General features: G+C 50.6%; 8 protein-coding genes across 8 annotated transcripts; 4 read left to right on the forward strand and 4 right to left on the reverse strand.

Moving 5' to 3' along the window:
- Positions 1 to 715: 715 nt before the first annotated feature.
- On the reverse strand, positions 716 to 955 carry PMZ80_001145 (uncharacterized protein; the record flags this gene model as incomplete). Its single annotated transcript, XM_064869592.1, has 1 exon — positions 716 to 955. The coding sequence occupies one exon, from the start codon at positions 953 to 955 to the stop codon at positions 716 to 718; it is 240 nt and encodes a 79-aa protein (XP_064735089.1).
- A 2,188-nt stretch (positions 956 to 3,143) lies between these two features.
- PMZ80_001146 (uncharacterized protein) lies at positions 3,144 to 3,878 on the reverse strand (the record flags this gene model as incomplete). The annotated part of the gene is made up of 2 exons (XM_064869593.1): positions 3,144 to 3,740; positions 3,795 to 3,878. 2 exons carry the CDS (start codon positions 3,876 to 3,878, stop codon positions 3,144 to 3,146), a joined length of 681 nt encoding a protein of 226 aa, XP_064735090.1.
- Positions 3,879 to 5,040: 1,162 nt separating this feature from the next.
- Positions 5,041 to 6,343, forward strand: PGK1 (phosphoglycerate kinase; the record flags this gene model as incomplete). Its single annotated transcript, XM_064869594.1, has 2 exons — positions 5,041 to 5,106; positions 5,156 to 6,343. 2 exons carry the CDS (start codon positions 5,041 to 5,043, stop codon positions 6,341 to 6,343), a joined length of 1,254 nt encoding a protein of 417 aa, XP_064735091.1.
- Positions 6,344 to 6,576: 233 nt separating this feature from the next.
- On the reverse strand, positions 6,577 to 6,921 carry SEM1 (26S proteasome complex subunit; the record flags this gene model as incomplete). Its single annotated transcript, XM_064869595.1, has 1 exon — positions 6,577 to 6,921. One exon carries the CDS (start codon positions 6,919 to 6,921, stop codon positions 6,577 to 6,579), a length of 345 nt encoding a protein of 114 aa, XP_064735092.1.
- A 981-nt stretch (positions 6,922 to 7,902) lies between these two features.
- IML2 (Mitochondrial outer membrane protein iml2) lies at positions 7,903 to 10,215 on the forward strand (the record flags this gene model as incomplete). Its single annotated transcript, XM_064869596.1, has 1 exon — positions 7,903 to 10,215. The coding sequence occupies one exon, from the start codon at positions 7,903 to 7,905 to the stop codon at positions 10,213 to 10,215; it is 2,313 nt and encodes a 770-aa protein (XP_064735093.1).
- Positions 10,216 to 10,311: 96 nt separating this feature from the next.
- On the reverse strand, positions 10,312 to 10,884 carry PMZ80_001150 (uncharacterized protein; the record flags this gene model as incomplete). Its single annotated transcript, XM_064869597.1, has 1 exon — positions 10,312 to 10,884. One exon carries the CDS (start codon positions 10,882 to 10,884, stop codon positions 10,312 to 10,314), a length of 573 nt encoding a protein of 190 aa, XP_064735094.1.
- A 947-nt stretch (positions 10,885 to 11,831) lies between these two features.
- GDH3 (NADP-dependent glutamate dehydrogenase) lies at positions 11,832 to 13,295 on the forward strand (the record flags this gene model as incomplete). The annotated part of the gene is made up of 3 exons (XM_064869598.1): positions 11,832 to 12,285; positions 12,334 to 12,488; positions 12,534 to 13,295. 3 exons carry the CDS (start codon positions 11,832 to 11,834, stop codon positions 13,293 to 13,295), a joined length of 1,371 nt encoding a protein of 456 aa, XP_064735095.1.
- An 811-nt stretch (positions 13,296 to 14,106) lies between these two features.
- Positions 14,107 to 15,204, forward strand: PMZ80_001152 (uncharacterized protein; the record flags this gene model as incomplete). Its single annotated transcript, XM_064869599.1, has 1 exon — positions 14,107 to 15,204. One exon carries the CDS (start codon positions 14,107 to 14,109, stop codon positions 15,202 to 15,204), a length of 1,098 nt encoding a protein of 365 aa, XP_064735096.1.
- Between the last annotated feature and the right edge of the window lie 25 nt (positions 15,205 to 15,229).

A 15,229-nucleotide genomic window follows, 5' to 3' on the forward strand; every position in this document is an offset into this window, starting at 1 on the left:
AAGTTGTTTGTTTTTTGCCTGTTTGTAACTCGATGGAGCTCAATGTGAGGCTATTTACATGTGTAGATAGCATGCTCACACGATGTGATTCCAGTATGCGTTAGTAGGATACGGGTCTTCCCTTCGGAGAGCAATGTATCGTGTGTTGGAGCAGCGAATCTAAATTGATGAATCCCAGCGTTTGGGAGTGAACGACGATATAAGAGTTTCTGCATCGTGTCGCAAGCACTTCCTGGCCGTTCATGACGATGTGACCACAGTGGACATAGTCCTGACCTGCGGGACGGCGGTAAGTGAGAAACGATTGTGAAACCAAAGGGGTAGAGGATAGAAAAGTGCTTCTGAAGCAAGCGCTGAGTTCCTATGCAGGAGTGGACGAGTGGAAAAGACTCCGGTGAGCAAGTAAGACTTGTTCATATTCGCTATCTACTATGAGCACCTTGAAGGGCGATCTCATGCACCACTCTATGCATCAATTTATTCCATGAGCATGCAACTCTTCGCTGAAACAACGGACGGACGCTTCGACAACTGCAAGCCATACTGATGCAGTGATATGATACTGCTTTAAACCTGCATACCATGATATACTGCCATCCAACAGTCTGACTCTCTCACACCCTCGCTACCTCCATGGCGCATGCGGAAACTCGCGCGTGGACATCAGATGAAGAACTGAAGAACCTCTCCTTTGGCGTCTCCTGTACACAGTTGCTTACAGCAAAGCAGCATATCCCAAAGCACCCATACCAGCAATGGCAGCCGGAATCATCGGAATAGCAGTAGCTGGAGCGAAAGCGGCAGCTTGAGCGGTACCACAGCCGGCATAGTTACACTTTGATGTCGAGCTTGCAGACGTAGAGGTTGAAGTGGAGCTGTCGTCGCCGTCTTGTGCGAGGGCTGGAGTGATCAATGTCAGAGTGGCGACGAAGATGGAGAGGATCGAGTATTGCATTCTGATTGTGTTGTTTGTTGGCTGACGTGATCTTCGGATGTGGTCGGATCGATGCTTTGAGTAGTTGTTGTGGTTGACTGTGAAGTTTGCACCGCTGGTGTCAACACTGAGAGCTGGCGTAGGTGTTCGATGAGGTGTGCGGCTGTTGGGCTGGTGAGGGACTTGAGAAAGACCAGCAGGAGACAGGAACAGAAGGAACCGTCGTGCAATTATGAATGTTGCAAGAGCAGTTGGCCTCGCGATGACGAAAGCTCAATTTGATATGAGCTCATGGTTCCGCGTAAGCAGGAGCTTCCGACGTATTTAGCTTTTTGCGTGACAGACTTCTCGGTCAGGAAAGTACGAAGCTCTGCTGCGTTGCCCTACCAATGAAAACGCTTCAGAGACAAGTTAGGCTTCCGGTATCCGGGAGTTGAATTCACAGACAGTACAGTAGCTCCTCTGAGGGTCAAGGATAGTAGTGCGCTTCGATTATAGGAAAGTGCAGTGCAGCACGCGATCAATCAGGTATTTGCCTCGCATCGCAAGTGAGTGTTCAGCCGCTGCGTTGGCACAGCGGGTGCGTGTCAGGTGCCGACCGCATCCGAGAATGGAAGAATTATTGTTGGTAGTAATCATATTATTCCTACCTAAGCTTGCAAGTCTAACTTGCTTCATGAGCTGCATGGGCTGATTGAGAGACGACATCGATCGCCAATTTGACTGCGAATGAAGAATGTGGTGGTATAGCTGCGCAAGCTGAGGAAGAAAGAAGTGCGACTGATGTTAATCATGATCAGCAAGAAACATCCTTGCTCAAGGCTAATGTCTAGCGCCATGCTTGTTAAGGCTTATCATCTGGCCCCAAAAGCTATCCTTGGCTCCTCCCGGTCATTCAAAGGAGTACTTCGGGAATGCATTTCAAAGTCGTGATCGAAGTCAATATTCTTTCTTAAACTGCTTGGGTAATATCTTCCTGCGAGACGCTGGGGTGCCCCCAGAATGCAGAACAAGGAACAAAGTCATATACGTTGGTGCTTCGGCCAAAGGGCAAGGGTGAGTTGGATTGAAATTCGGAACGAGAAGCTATAGCTCTTTCAGACATCTAGTGTTGTTGTGCAACGTCGCAACGCAGCGTCGTCTAAAAGCGCTGATATACAAATTGTTATGGCTCCTCTCAATCCCGGGCTCAACAATCTGAAGCATCAGGTGCTTTAAAGATCAATAAGGAAAGAGCCTCGGCACTGGTGTCGAACACTGGACTTATCCATAGCAACGCTGCCAGTATGACCCGTGCATCATCCCACGCTCTAACCTCACATCTAGTGATGGTATTCCGCAGGCACGGCTTCAACCACCAATCATCCTGCTCAGTAACTACCTAGATAGCACCCATGTTCAAAAGCCAAAGCATGAGGTGTGGTGGCGCACGGATGGTGGATTCGAGCTGGAGCAGGCAAGTCCTGTAGGTATCCGATAAGTGTAGGAAGGCTGATCTGGCACCTCTAAATTGTAGGAAAATATGCGAGCAAATAGCCAATTGCCCGAGTCGATCTGCTTCGTTCAGTGGGCGAGTATGGAACTTCATCTGAAGAAGTCGATACAAGACTGAAATCACGATGTCCAGGAGGGCGGTTTCTGTGATCTTCGGCCCACTTGTAGCAGCGAGATTGATTGTTGAGCAGAAAGTCTTCACCGTATTCCAGACCTCGTCCAACTGATTATCTATGCATTGAAGGAAAGTGCCTCTTGGGACTGATGCTTCTGCGTAGAGCGAATAAGGCGTAAGTGATTCCTGAAGAGAGTTTTTGGAGAAGAGAGGCTCGGAGCCACAATGAAGCACGATCGATATATCTGATCTGCTATCCGTCAGTCCTTTGCCTGTAGAATAGTCTCTGCTCAACTAGTGAGACGCGCTGTCAAAGGGGACTAGACACATTAGCAGAAAGTTCGTGGTGCATAAAGGTTGTTTGCAGATCTTGGTGCAATGCACATCTCAGACGCAGGTACCCAAACAGTAGGACCATAAAAAGACAAAATATTCTTCGAAAAGCAGCACAACCTGAACGCTTCACCATGTGATACACAAATTTGTCGTGCCAATCCTATGCGGATACTATCCAGTCTAGTTGTCGCCATCCTTAAAACTCCATACGCTATGCCCTTGAACCATCCCGTGGATGCTGCAGCCAGAAGTAGACCCTATCAATCACATCGCCTCGTCCTCAGCTTGATTCGACAAACTGAGATATGCCGTCCACGCAATACCGATCGTACTAACGAACGGAATCTGGAACTTCAGCGGCATGACCCGGAAGTTCAGTATCTGCACGGCCGGCCACAGAACATAATTGGCCCGTAATGTCGGGATGTAGATATCCTGGAACTTCTTGACAACATGTTTCTTCCCTCCTCCTTCTGCCACTGTCATGAACGTGAAGAAACAGCATAGACCAAATGGTGCAAATACGAGCTGGTCCATAGCCACTCGTTGCAGGGCCGGAATCGTTTTAGAGGTCGCTGTTAGAGGAAAGAGGCGTGTCAAGAGACCAAACCACTTGAATTGTAGGGGTGTCATGATGAAACCGTAGGACATGAATCTCGTTAGGCGCTCGAAGTCAAAGGGTTGTGGGCCGGATGATTGCGGATGGAGGTCGGGGGAGAAGCGGGCTGGTTTCTCGTTGACATCGTCGAGTTCGATGCCGTCTGATATGAGGGAGCGCTGGTTGACGAGTGGAAGCATTGCTGTCCTAGTCCTGTAGGCTGTTATCGTTTGGGCAACTGTGTCTGCGACTCCTCCTAGGATCTAGGCGGCCTGTCAGTTTGTGGTTTCTGCTGGGGTGCGCCTGGAGAAACATACAGCGTTTGTGACCATAGTGGTCAGCAGAGGTCTCTTGTCATAGTAGCTGTTGAACTTTGCGACGAGGCGGCCGACGATGACCATCTCGAGTATGAATATTATGGCGTGTAATAATGGCTGATGGAAGTGTAAGCACAGGCCGGTATTGGTCACGGTGTTTGAGGTTGTGGGCTTACAAGTCTGCCATAGATGTACTTGGAATTGATTGAGGAAAGCACACGACGGCGCTGCGTCTCTAACATTATGGGAGGGAGGTGCGAAGAATCGCAAGGCTCGGATCGAGGTGATAAAGACTTAGTGACCCCGTCGTCGACTCTCGTGACGCCAGAATGAGCCCGATTCGTGACACAGTGGCGTAGGCGGATTCGACTCGGAGATGACTTCCGTGGTACTGTTGTCCTGTACAGTCGACGACTAGGTCTCGCAGCTCTTTACAGGGTTTTGATCTACTAGAATCGTAACCAGACTACATCTGAGGTTCGAACAGACTCGAGGTATGATATTGCAGATCAACTGCGCCTACCATGCAGTGACCGCCAGGATCCAGCCAAACCCGGGTCTCATTGTCCTTCAGCCAGTCACAAGACGCTTGCAAGCACCTTGGTGCGCCGTTCAGCCACAAATTATAAGCGGGCAGATCCCCAAACTTTGTTGCCTGAGGCGCCCCTAAGCGAGCTTATGGTTGATCGTGTCTTTCTGGCCTCGCTGGATTTTTGTGCTCCCCGATACCTGAGGGCTCGAAGCTATCGTATCCTTCTTAACCCACAAGAGTTGTATGCCCGTCTCCAAACCCAAAGCTGCCGCTCAAGCCTTGCCGGGCACTTGCATTGCTATGAACATGGCCAGCTGGGAGAAGTGCGTATCGTGGCTCTAGAGCTCGCAGAGATATTTTACCATCCACGCCATCTCCCAGTCTTGACGATGTGTACTCAACTCGTCTGCCTCGGAATGAGCATTATGTGCGAAGTTGACGGCAAGCACGTTTGCGGGATCTTTCCGACTTTCAGGTACATGGAAGCTGGCATTATCGTCTTCAATATGAAAGTGGCAGTGATATCGGATACAGAGCCCATAGCTGTTCCTGCTTCTCCCGCACGACGTCAGATGCTTGCTTGAGTGCTGCTGCCCCACCAGGACTTTACACATGTTGACAGAACAAAACATTGAATTCCCTATTGACTCTTCTCACAGTCTCACAGATCGAAAATACTGAATTAGCCAACACAATCTCTCGCCCACACCTAAGATGTCTCTATCCAACAAGCTCGCAATCACTGACGTTGATCTCAAGGACAAGCGAGTCCTGATCCGAGTACGCTGAAGCAGATATGTAGCTACAGAATACCCTACTGACTCTATAGGTCGACTTCAATGTCCCTCTAGACTCCGAGAAGAATATCACGAACCCCCAAAGAATCGACGGGGCCATTCCCACCATCAAGTACGCTGTTGACAATGGCGCAAAGGCCGTCGTTCTCATGTCCCATCTCGGTCGACCTGATGGCAAGCGCAATGAGAAGTACAGCTTGAAGCCTGTTGTGTCAGTGCTTGAGAAGAAGCTGGGTAAGGATGTGGTCTTCTGCGATGACTGCGTCGGACCAGAGGTTGAAGAGACAGTCAACAAGGCCAGTGGCGGGCAGGTCATCCTGTTGGAGAACCTGCGATTCCACATCGAAGAGGAGGGAAGCAGCAAAGATAAAGAGGGCAACAAGACCAAGGCTGATAAGGCCGATGTCGACAAGTTCAGAAAAGGTCTGACTGCCTTAGGAGATGTCTACATCAACGATGCCTTCGGTACAGCTCACCGTGCCCACAGCTCTATGGTCGGCGTTGATCTGCCACAAAAGGCCTCGGGCTACTTGATGAAGAAGGAACTTGACTACTTTGCAAAAGCACTCGAGGAGCCCAAGCGACCATTCCTTGCCATCCTCGGTGGTGCAAAGGTTTCAGACAAGATTCAACTCATTGACAATCTGCTCGACAAGGTCAACACTCTGATCATCTGTGGTGGCATGTCCTTCACCTTCAAGAAGACCCTTGAAAACGTCAAAATTGGCAACAGCTTGTTCGACAAGGCAGGCAGTGAGAAGTGCGCGAGTCTCATGGAGAAGGCCAAGAAGAACAATGTTAAGGTCGTGCTTCCTGTGGACTACATCACCGGAGACAAGTTCGACAAGGACGCCAACACTGGTACAGCCACGGATTCCGAGGGCATCCCGGATGGCTGGATGGGTCTCGACTGCGGCGATGAGAGTATCAAGCTCTACAAGCAGGCAATCGACGAATCAGCTACCATCCTGTGGAACGGTCCAGCTGGTGTCTTCGAGTTCGACAAGTTCGCCAAGGGCACCAAGGCTACCCTGGATGCTGCTGTAGAGGCTGCTAGCAATGGCAAGATCGTCATCATCGGTGGTGGTGATACCGCTACGGTCGCTGCCAAATACGGTGTTGAGGACAAGCTGAGCCATGTCTCGACTGGTGGCGGTGCCAGCTTGGAGTTGCTTGAGGGCAAAGACCTGCCTGGTGTTGTCGCTCTTTCCAGTAAGTGAGCTCGACGAATTGAGACGAGCACAAAAGTTGATGAGCAAGCGATCGATAAACCGAGGTTGTGAACGCCGTTACTGAGTAGCCAGCGCTGCCTTCAGTATTCTTATCTTTAGCAAATTCTATGCCCGTTGGTTAACGTCCATCAATGCCTTCATAACCTCATGCTCGTAATGCTTATGAACCAATGCGTTACTCGTAGAACGCCGCTGTGCTTGCTCTCGTAATGCCATCTTCTCTACTTCTCACCCTGCGACTTCTTCAACTCTTCCCTCAATGCCTTGCTGAAATCATCATTCTCGTCATCATCATCCCAGCTCTCTTCCCACAAATGCGTAGTTCCGCCTGGCACTGTGGCGTCTTCTTGTGTCCAGTCTGGAGGCATCGAAGTTAGCCATGGCTGTTCAGGGTCAAGCCCTTGCTGATGCATACCTTCTACTGGGAAGTCCTCGAATTCATCGTCCTCTTCAAGCAGCGCAGGGGCCTTCTCCACTGGTTTCGATATCTTTCCTGGCTCTGGATCGTTCGACTTGGTTGGTTCTAGCTTCGCTGTTGGCGCTGATGAGGATCCGCCGGAAGACATCTTCGCAATACAGTATATTATGGTTGTTGAGGGCAAGTATTGTGGTGATACTTTGCGTTGTTCGATGCGCGGAGTCGGTCGGATCAACAGTGGTGTATCGAGGCAGAATGTTTGTGCGAAGATGAAGAGGAGAAACTTCTAACAGCCGATGCAGCCACTGGTTGCCGGCGATATCGAATTGAACTTGAAATACAAGGAAGGCACTGTTTGATATCGACGAAATGGTCAGGCTGCGGGACAGCCACGTTTGCTGAGAATCGCCTACTACTATTTAGCGTCACTAGCCACTCCCGGAGTTAAGGCTCGAGCTGGTCGGAGCTTGCTTCAGGGCACTTTTCGGAAGACAGTGTTCCTTCCAGCGGACCCTTGCATATCGCCTGTTTCACTCCACAAGATCTGTTCACCCAGGCCCCATCACCACGATTTAAGCCTAGTTTATGACGATGCCGTGCTTTTCGCTGAGATGTAGCCCCTCTGTCAGCACATGTATCTTGCTCGGACACACGAGCTGACACGCGGGCGCCTTCTCAAGGTCGAACTGTGAGTTGCTTGCCTGACATTTGTCCTTCTCGAGCCGATACGATAGACTTGACCAGCAACTGTTCTACTTCTTGTAGTTCAGCTACCCTTCCAGTCTTCGGTGATAGGTATTTGTGCCCACAAGCCCAGACACCTCTCGTGCAAGCCTGGGGCTCACTTCAAACCTAATATTTTCGTTTCTGAACTCCATCCGAAAAAGCAACGTGACCTGAGGTTCTGGTCCAAGTGCCACCAGTGTCCTCCTTGAAGACGAAAAACAATTTAGCGACAAGATATAGGTTCCTGCCAAGTTGAGATATCTTCTGACATCAGTACTCGTCTAGCGGTTGTTCTGTACGAAGTAGTTGGAACTTGGCCATCTCAATACTTCTGAAGCTGAGCTTCGAGAATTTTCACATTGACTGTGTTCCCTCACCAAGCAAACTCCTGGTATAGACCAATATGTCAGCCTTCGGACGCTGGCTTAGTCGTGGCAAGGCAGCCGTCTCTTCGGAGCGGCTCGACCTAACGGCCGAAGCACAAAACATGGATGTGGCACTTCGTGCCGCCGAAAAGATCATGAACGACGACATCAAGGGTGCCGAAGAAGCACTCAAGGGTGGTGACTCAGCCTTCCACAAACTATCAAGAGGGACACTGGGCTTCATGAAGTCGACCCTTGGCTTTGAGCAGGAAGTCATGAAGGAAGCATCTGATCTCCTGTACGATGCTGAAAACAGTGCCTACAATTACTATCACAAGGCACAGCACGACAACAGCGCCTTCCAGTCGAATATCTACGACAAAGGTTCCGAGTTCCTGCTCTGCCAAGCGGAAGCACAGATTATGAGTGCCATTGTGGGTGTGCTCAACGAGAGCTTGACAGAATCGCTCAAGGGCTTCTATAAGATGCGCAAGGCCTACATGACGTTGGAAAGCCTCATGGCGATGGAGCAGAAGTACATGTCGTCTCGTGGGGTGCAAAGTCTGGCAGGATCGAGAGTGGCATCGAAAGAAAGCCTGCGATCATTTGATTCTTCGCATTCCAATACGCCAGTCATCGTTGAACCTAAATCAGCTCAACCCGCGAAGCCATCGGGCCTGAGAAAAGAAACCAAGGTCACCAACAGTAATGGATCCAGTAGTGAAGATTTCTTCGAGGTTGACGAGGCTCACCCACAGCAGCCTGTGACGAAGAAGTACGAAGGTCATATTGGGAAGCCAGGCGATTCCCAGGAACAGCTGAGTCCGCTAGATGAGAAGATGAAGCATTTGGATGTGAACGAGAACCTCCTTGGTACATCACCCACTGCATCAGAAGCTGGCTCTCGACCACCGTTGTCTCGAACGACCACAGGCGGCAGCAAATTTGGGTTAATCGAGATCGATCCAAACGATTCGGTGTTTAAGAATAATCTGGATGTCTTTATTCATTCTGGCACCAACCTGATGTTCGGCATCATCTCATTGATGATCTCAGTCATCCCTCCGGCATTCGCCAGAATCTTGTCAGTCATCGGCTTCAGGGGCAACCGAGAGAAAGGCATGCGGATGCTGTGGCAAGCAAGCAAATTCAACAATGTCAATGGTGGTATGGCTGCACTTGTTCTCTTCGGATGGTATAACGGTCTTATCGGCTTCTGCGACATCTATTCTGATCCTGATCCAGAAGTACCGATTATGGACCAGGTGGAGGGGTACCCTTCTGATCGTCTGAGAGGTCTCCTAGCAGAAATGCGAAGCAGGTATCCGGACAGCCACCTATGGATGATCGAACAGGCTCGCATGGCAGCTGCCGGTCGAAACATTGACGAAGCCTTAGTGCTGCTGCAGAAAGCAGGCAAGAGTGACATGAAGCAGTTGCAGGCTTTGCAGGTCTTCGAAAAGAGCCTGAACGCACAGAACTCACACCGATACGAGCTATGCGGAGCGTCCTTTTTGGAATGTGTTGAGTTGAATGCTTGGTCACAAGCACTTTACTACTTTGTCGCAGGGGCTGCGTACCTTCAGTTATCGCGGGACCTAGCTGTTGAAGGCGACGCAGCAGGGGCTACGAAATATGCACAGCTGGCAGAGGAGAACCTCAAGACCGCACCATCGTTCGTGGGTAAGAAAAAAATGATGGGGAAGGCTCTTCCTTTCGATCAATTCGTGCAGAGAAAGGTCAACAAGTGGACCACGAACTCACAAGCCTGGGGTTGTTCATTCCTCGACGCAGTCGGTGTACCGCCGATTGAGGAATCGATCTTCTTATGGAACGGCTATAAGAAACAATCAGAAGCACAACTGAAGAAGAGTCTTCAAAATCTGGAAAGAGCCGAGCAAAGTTCGTCCTGGGCCAAGCAAGCGCTGGACGAAAAGACCATCAGCGCACTTCTCCGGGCGACGATCTACCGCAACCTGCGCCAACACAAGGAGGCCCAAGCTATCCTCGAGAAAAACGTCTTCATCCATGACAAGACTGCTTTCTCTGGACAAAATATGGATACATGGGCTGCACCTGCTGCTTACTATGAGCATGCTGTCAATTCGTGGCAGCAGCGAAGCGAATACATACTGCGCTTTGGCACGACGATCGCTGGGCCGACGGCGAACTCCATGAAGCCGTCGACCACTGATATCCAGCACGATAGAGCTTTGGTCGCTGATGCCCGAAAGCATGTTGAGAAGGCGAAGAACTGGGGTGCATATGAGCTTGATGCTAGAATTGGTATGAAGGTTACTGCTGCGCTTGGTGCCATTGGGAAGTGGGAGACGAGGAATGGCGTTGCATGAGAAGGATCCCTGCAACAGTAGACACGACTGTGTACGCCTGGAAGGAAGTTGTCGACAAGTGATGCTGCGCTGAGACAAGTTAGGCCTCGGCGGTTATCACTTTGCGGTACTCTCCAGGGTCGTGATGTCACTCCCTCGAGACTTGGTCAGGTCAAGCTCGAGAAAGTGTGTACCAGCAAGGGGTGTCTCGTAGTACGGCTCTATATCAACGAAGCCCAAGGTGCGATACATTCTCACAGCAGCAGCCATCCGAGGCAGAGTATCAAGGCGCATCCTGGAGTAGCCCAGCCTCCTACCAGCATCAACCACAGTTGATACGAGAGCTTTCCCGAGACCAAGCCCCTTCGCACTATCTCTCACCCAAAGTCTCTTCATCTCACAAATATCATCAACAAGTGGTCTGACCGCTACACAGCCAACAGCATCACCCTCAGCTGTCCTAGCTAAGAAGAGTTCCCCACTTGATGGAGCATATTTCCCCGGCATACCTGCCATCTCAACGTCGAAGTTCTGGAACGTGAGGTCGAGATCGAGCCATTTTGCATACTCACAGAAGAGGGTAACTGTATCTTTGAGATCTTCCTCGGAGCGGACGGGTATGATGCGGAATTTGCTTGGCGGTACTGAGGGAGATGATTTGTGTAAGTTCTGGTCGCTATTCGACGACATTGTACAAGTAAAAATCATTAGAATCTGTACCTTATGCTGCTCCTACACGAGAGGCGCGCTTTGAATCACAATACATGAGCACGCGATCAGTTCTGAGTCATGCCAACGACATGCATGTTTACGAAGCAAACGGACGATATCGGAGATCCCTTTAAGGCTTGGCGCGTGCCTGGTGTGACCTCTCCGTTCATCCCACTTCGGCTGATGTGAGCTAAACTTGTTCGAGAACCCTCGGGAGCGTGCAATTAACCTGGGCGCCAGGCCGTGAAGACAGCTTTTTAGCTGGCGTAACTGGACTGGACAGAACAGCTGCCATTCAGACTCGAAAAGAGGCCATGACGCTACGGCCATTCTTCGAACTGGAAGAGGCTACCGCACAACTATTACTCGATAGCATATTCTTTTTGGTTCCCAGATTGTACGGTAATCGACGAATCAGCCAATCTAAGGGGAGAAGCCTTATCTGAACCTTAAAGTCTATCGCTTATCAGCGATCCACATCCCGAAACTTCACAACAATTTGTTGTTGGTTATTCTGTGACGAACACTTTCATCTGAGCAGTTGCTTCGGATGCCCGCCACGCCTATCAGAATGCGTAACTGATACATTGAATTGCAAACCAGTCGCCCCAAGGTGTTCATCACACAACCACATTTCTGGCACATGCAGATCACGGCGCTGCACCATGTCATAATTCATCGGCATGTATGGGAAACTGGCGCAGCTGCTCCAGATCGGGTCCGAAGTCGTCGAGCCCGGTCGTACCTCCCAGGACCGTGATAGCTTTCTTTTGAGAAGCTATACATGTTGCAGCTGCCGTCATAGAACCACTTTGGAAAACATACATTCTGCTACTTTCCTCTTCTTCACCTGCTGCACTGTATCTGCCTCACCTATTATTATCCTACTTGACTACAGCTAGATATACCACAGAAGTACCAACACCATGTCCAACCTACCCTCCGAACCCGAATTCGAGCAAGCCTACAAAGAGCTAGCCTCAACCCTCGAGAACTCGTCCCTATTCGAGAAGAACCCGGAGTACAAGAAAGCCCTCGCCATCTCTGCCATCCCAGAAAGAATCATCCAATTCAGAGTGACGTGGGAAGATGACAAAGGAGAAGTCCAAGTCAACAGAGGCTACAGAGTTCAATTTAACTCAGCACTCGGCCCATACAAGGGTGGGCTCAGATTCCACCCTACAGTCAATCTATCTGTGCTCAAGTTCCTGGGCTTTGAGCAAATCTTCAAGAATGCGTTGACCGGGCTGAGTATGGGTGGCGGCAAGGGTGGTGCGGACTTTGATCCGAAGGGGAAGAGCGATAATGAGATCAGAAAGTTCTGTGTGGCTTTCATGAGCGAGTTAGGGAAGCACATTGGTGCTAATATTGATGTGCCGGGTAAGCAGTTACGTTGGCTCCTGAGAACATTTAGCTAACGGACGACAGCTGGTGACATTGGTGTGAGCCCAAGAGAGATCGGCTGGATGTTCGGCCAGTACAAGAAGCAGACGAAGAACTGGGAGGGTGTCTTGACTGGCAAGGGTCTTGCCTGGGGTGGTTCGCTAATCAGACCCGAGGCTACTGGTTATGGCTGTGTCTACGTAAGTCACGCAGCTTATGGGCAGAACCTAAGCTAACATGGGCAGTACGTCGACCACATGATTAAATATGCCAGCGGCGGCAAAGATTCCTTCTCGGGCAAGAAAGTCACAATCTCCGGCTCCGGGAACGTCGCTCAGTATGCAGCCCTCAAGGTCATCGAGCTCGGCGGCACAGTGGTCTCTTTGTCCGATAGCAAGGGCTCGATTATTGCAAAGGAAGGTGGTATCACACCAGAGATGGTCAGCACCATTGCGGACCTGAAAGTCAAGAGAAAGGCTCTCTCAGAGGTCGCAAGCTCATCAGACTTCAGCGGCAAAGTCGAGTACAAAGAGGGCGTAAGGCCATGGCTGCACGTCGGCAACGTCGATGTTGCTCTCCCGTCTGCCACCCAAAACGAAGTGTCTCAAGAGGAAGCAGAGGGCCTGATCAAGGCTGGCTGCAAGTTCATCGCTGAGGGCAGCAACATGGGCTGCACACAAGAGGCCATCGAGGCATTCGAGAAGGTCAGGAAAGAGAAGGGTCAGGACGCCATATGGTATGCACCAGGCAAAGCCGCCAACGCTGGTGGTGTGGCTGTATCTGGTCTTGAAATGGCTCAGAACTCCGCACGCATAAAGTGGACTTCGGAGGAGGTCGATGAGAAGCTGAAGGATATCATGAAGAACTGCTTCGAGAACTGCTTGAACACAGCAAAGGAGTACGTTACGCCGAAGGAGGGTGAATTCCCCAGTTTGGTGGCTGGTGCCAACATTGCGGGTGCTATTAAGACGTTCAGTGCTATGCATGATCAGGGTGATTGGTGGTAGATATTGATTCCTAGAACACCTTTAGTTATTTTTTGATGAATTGATGAGGAAATTGGATATTTCATCTTTTGTGACGGTTTTCCTGTGCATACTTCATTGTGTAAGACAAGATTTGAATATCGAGATGAGGGATATCGAGGACGATATCTTCCCTTTCCCGTGAGGGAAGACATAGCAAACACATGCCCACCTCGGTAGGGATAGGTTTGCCGAGCGACCTGGTTGTAGCTTTTCGCCGAGCTCATCCCGGACATACAAAGTGGCCGGTCCAGAAGGCTTATTTAGGCAGGTTAAGCGTACAGTAAGCGGCAGTTTGAATGTCCGGGATGAGGCCGAGTATTCCTTCTGCTAAATAGACAGTCAATCAATACATTCAAACCCTACCTGCTGCTTGATTTACTATTCGATCTTGGCTGACTCGTGATGTCCATGCTGCGGCTTCTGCCCTCAGCAAACCTAGTAACTCAAGATTGAGTCAATCCACATCTGTCTTTCCGCTCCGCTCAGGAAGCCAAGCTTCGCAGACTTTCATCCTACAAATGTCCCCGCCCCATTCAATGTACCCGAAACTCCCAAAAGGATCATTTGAGCCACTCACATTTTTGACGTGATTCTTTCTCTGCGCTCAATGGCAGCGGTCGTGCCTTTGGTACAGACTTCGCGAATCGATCTCAATCACTGACGACCAGGAACGAGAACATCATCGTGCTCAGCGGACTTCGCATCCACAATATCAATCTGACTAGGTCCAAAGTCCGCAGCTAGCAGCCTAAGGAATTGCACAACGTGTACAACACCAGCCAACACTACAATGGCATCCTCGACAGCGCCACTTGACCTCTCCAAATACACCTCAACCTTCACCACTCCCAACAACCTAACCTACACCTACATCCACATCCCACCTACAAACCACAATGGCCCCCCGAAAACCCCTATCCTCCTCCTCCACGGCTGGCCCTCCCTCCCAACAGACTTCACATCCCTCCTCACACACCTCCACCACCTCAACCACCCAATCATAGCCCCCTACCTCCTAGGCTACGCACCAACCTCCACACCACGCAATCCCACCCTCTACCGCCTAAAACCCATGGCCGCGGACCTCACCTCCCTGATCGCGCACCTCAACATCCGCACCCTACTCCACGGAATAGGCCATGACTGGGGCGCCACCCTCCTCTCCCGAACAGAGTACTACCACCCCCACCTCTTCAAATCCCTATCCTATCTGACGATCGGCCCCGCGCCCTTCGGCCAGCCATTCGGCCTCGACATGGTCAATACCATGACTAAGAACCAGCTCGGGTACGAAGCAGTGGCGTACCAGAAGTTCATTATGGATGATCCTGACCGTGCCGCACGGTTGATGGAGGAGAACCACGAGCGTATGGATGGGTTGATGTTTGCGGCGGATGCGGGGACATTGTGGAAGGACTACGTTTGCAGTATCGGCGGGGTGGAGAAGTGGTTGACTAGTAATGGTGAGGGGGTCCCGGAGCTGAAGGATGTGAAGTTAGCAGATGGAGTTACGGATGATATCTTGCGGAGGCGGAAGGAGACGTTCGCGGCCGCTGGGAAGCCGTATGAGTCTAACAACCGGACTGATTGCGGCAAGGGTTATCGGGCTTCGCTAAATTGGTATGTAAGTTTCAATCGGAACTTGAATGTGGATGATGAGAGGGCGGAACGACAGGACTGGGAGACGTACAAGACCGAGAAAGATGTGCTGCTGGTGATGTGCGATCGGGACCCGATTGCGCTTCCTGCTATGATGATTCCGATGATTGAGGGGTATGTGAAGGATCGGAAACAGCTGAGGGTTGAACATGTTGATGCGAGCCATTTTCTTATGCTGGAGAAAGGACAGAAGGTGAACGAGCTATTGAAAAGTTTCTTCAGGGAGTAGAGAGGCCGTTCGAAGGATGCCAAGG

Source organism: Knufia obscura, assembly GCF_036327395.1.
Source record: "Knufia obscura strain CCFEE 5817 isolate CBS 148926 chromosome Unknown scaffold_1, whole genome shotgun sequence".
In the NCBI taxonomy this organism is placed as follows: domain Eukaryota; kingdom Fungi; phylum Ascomycota; class Eurotiomycetes; order Chaetothyriales; family Trichomeriaceae; genus Knufia; species Knufia obscura.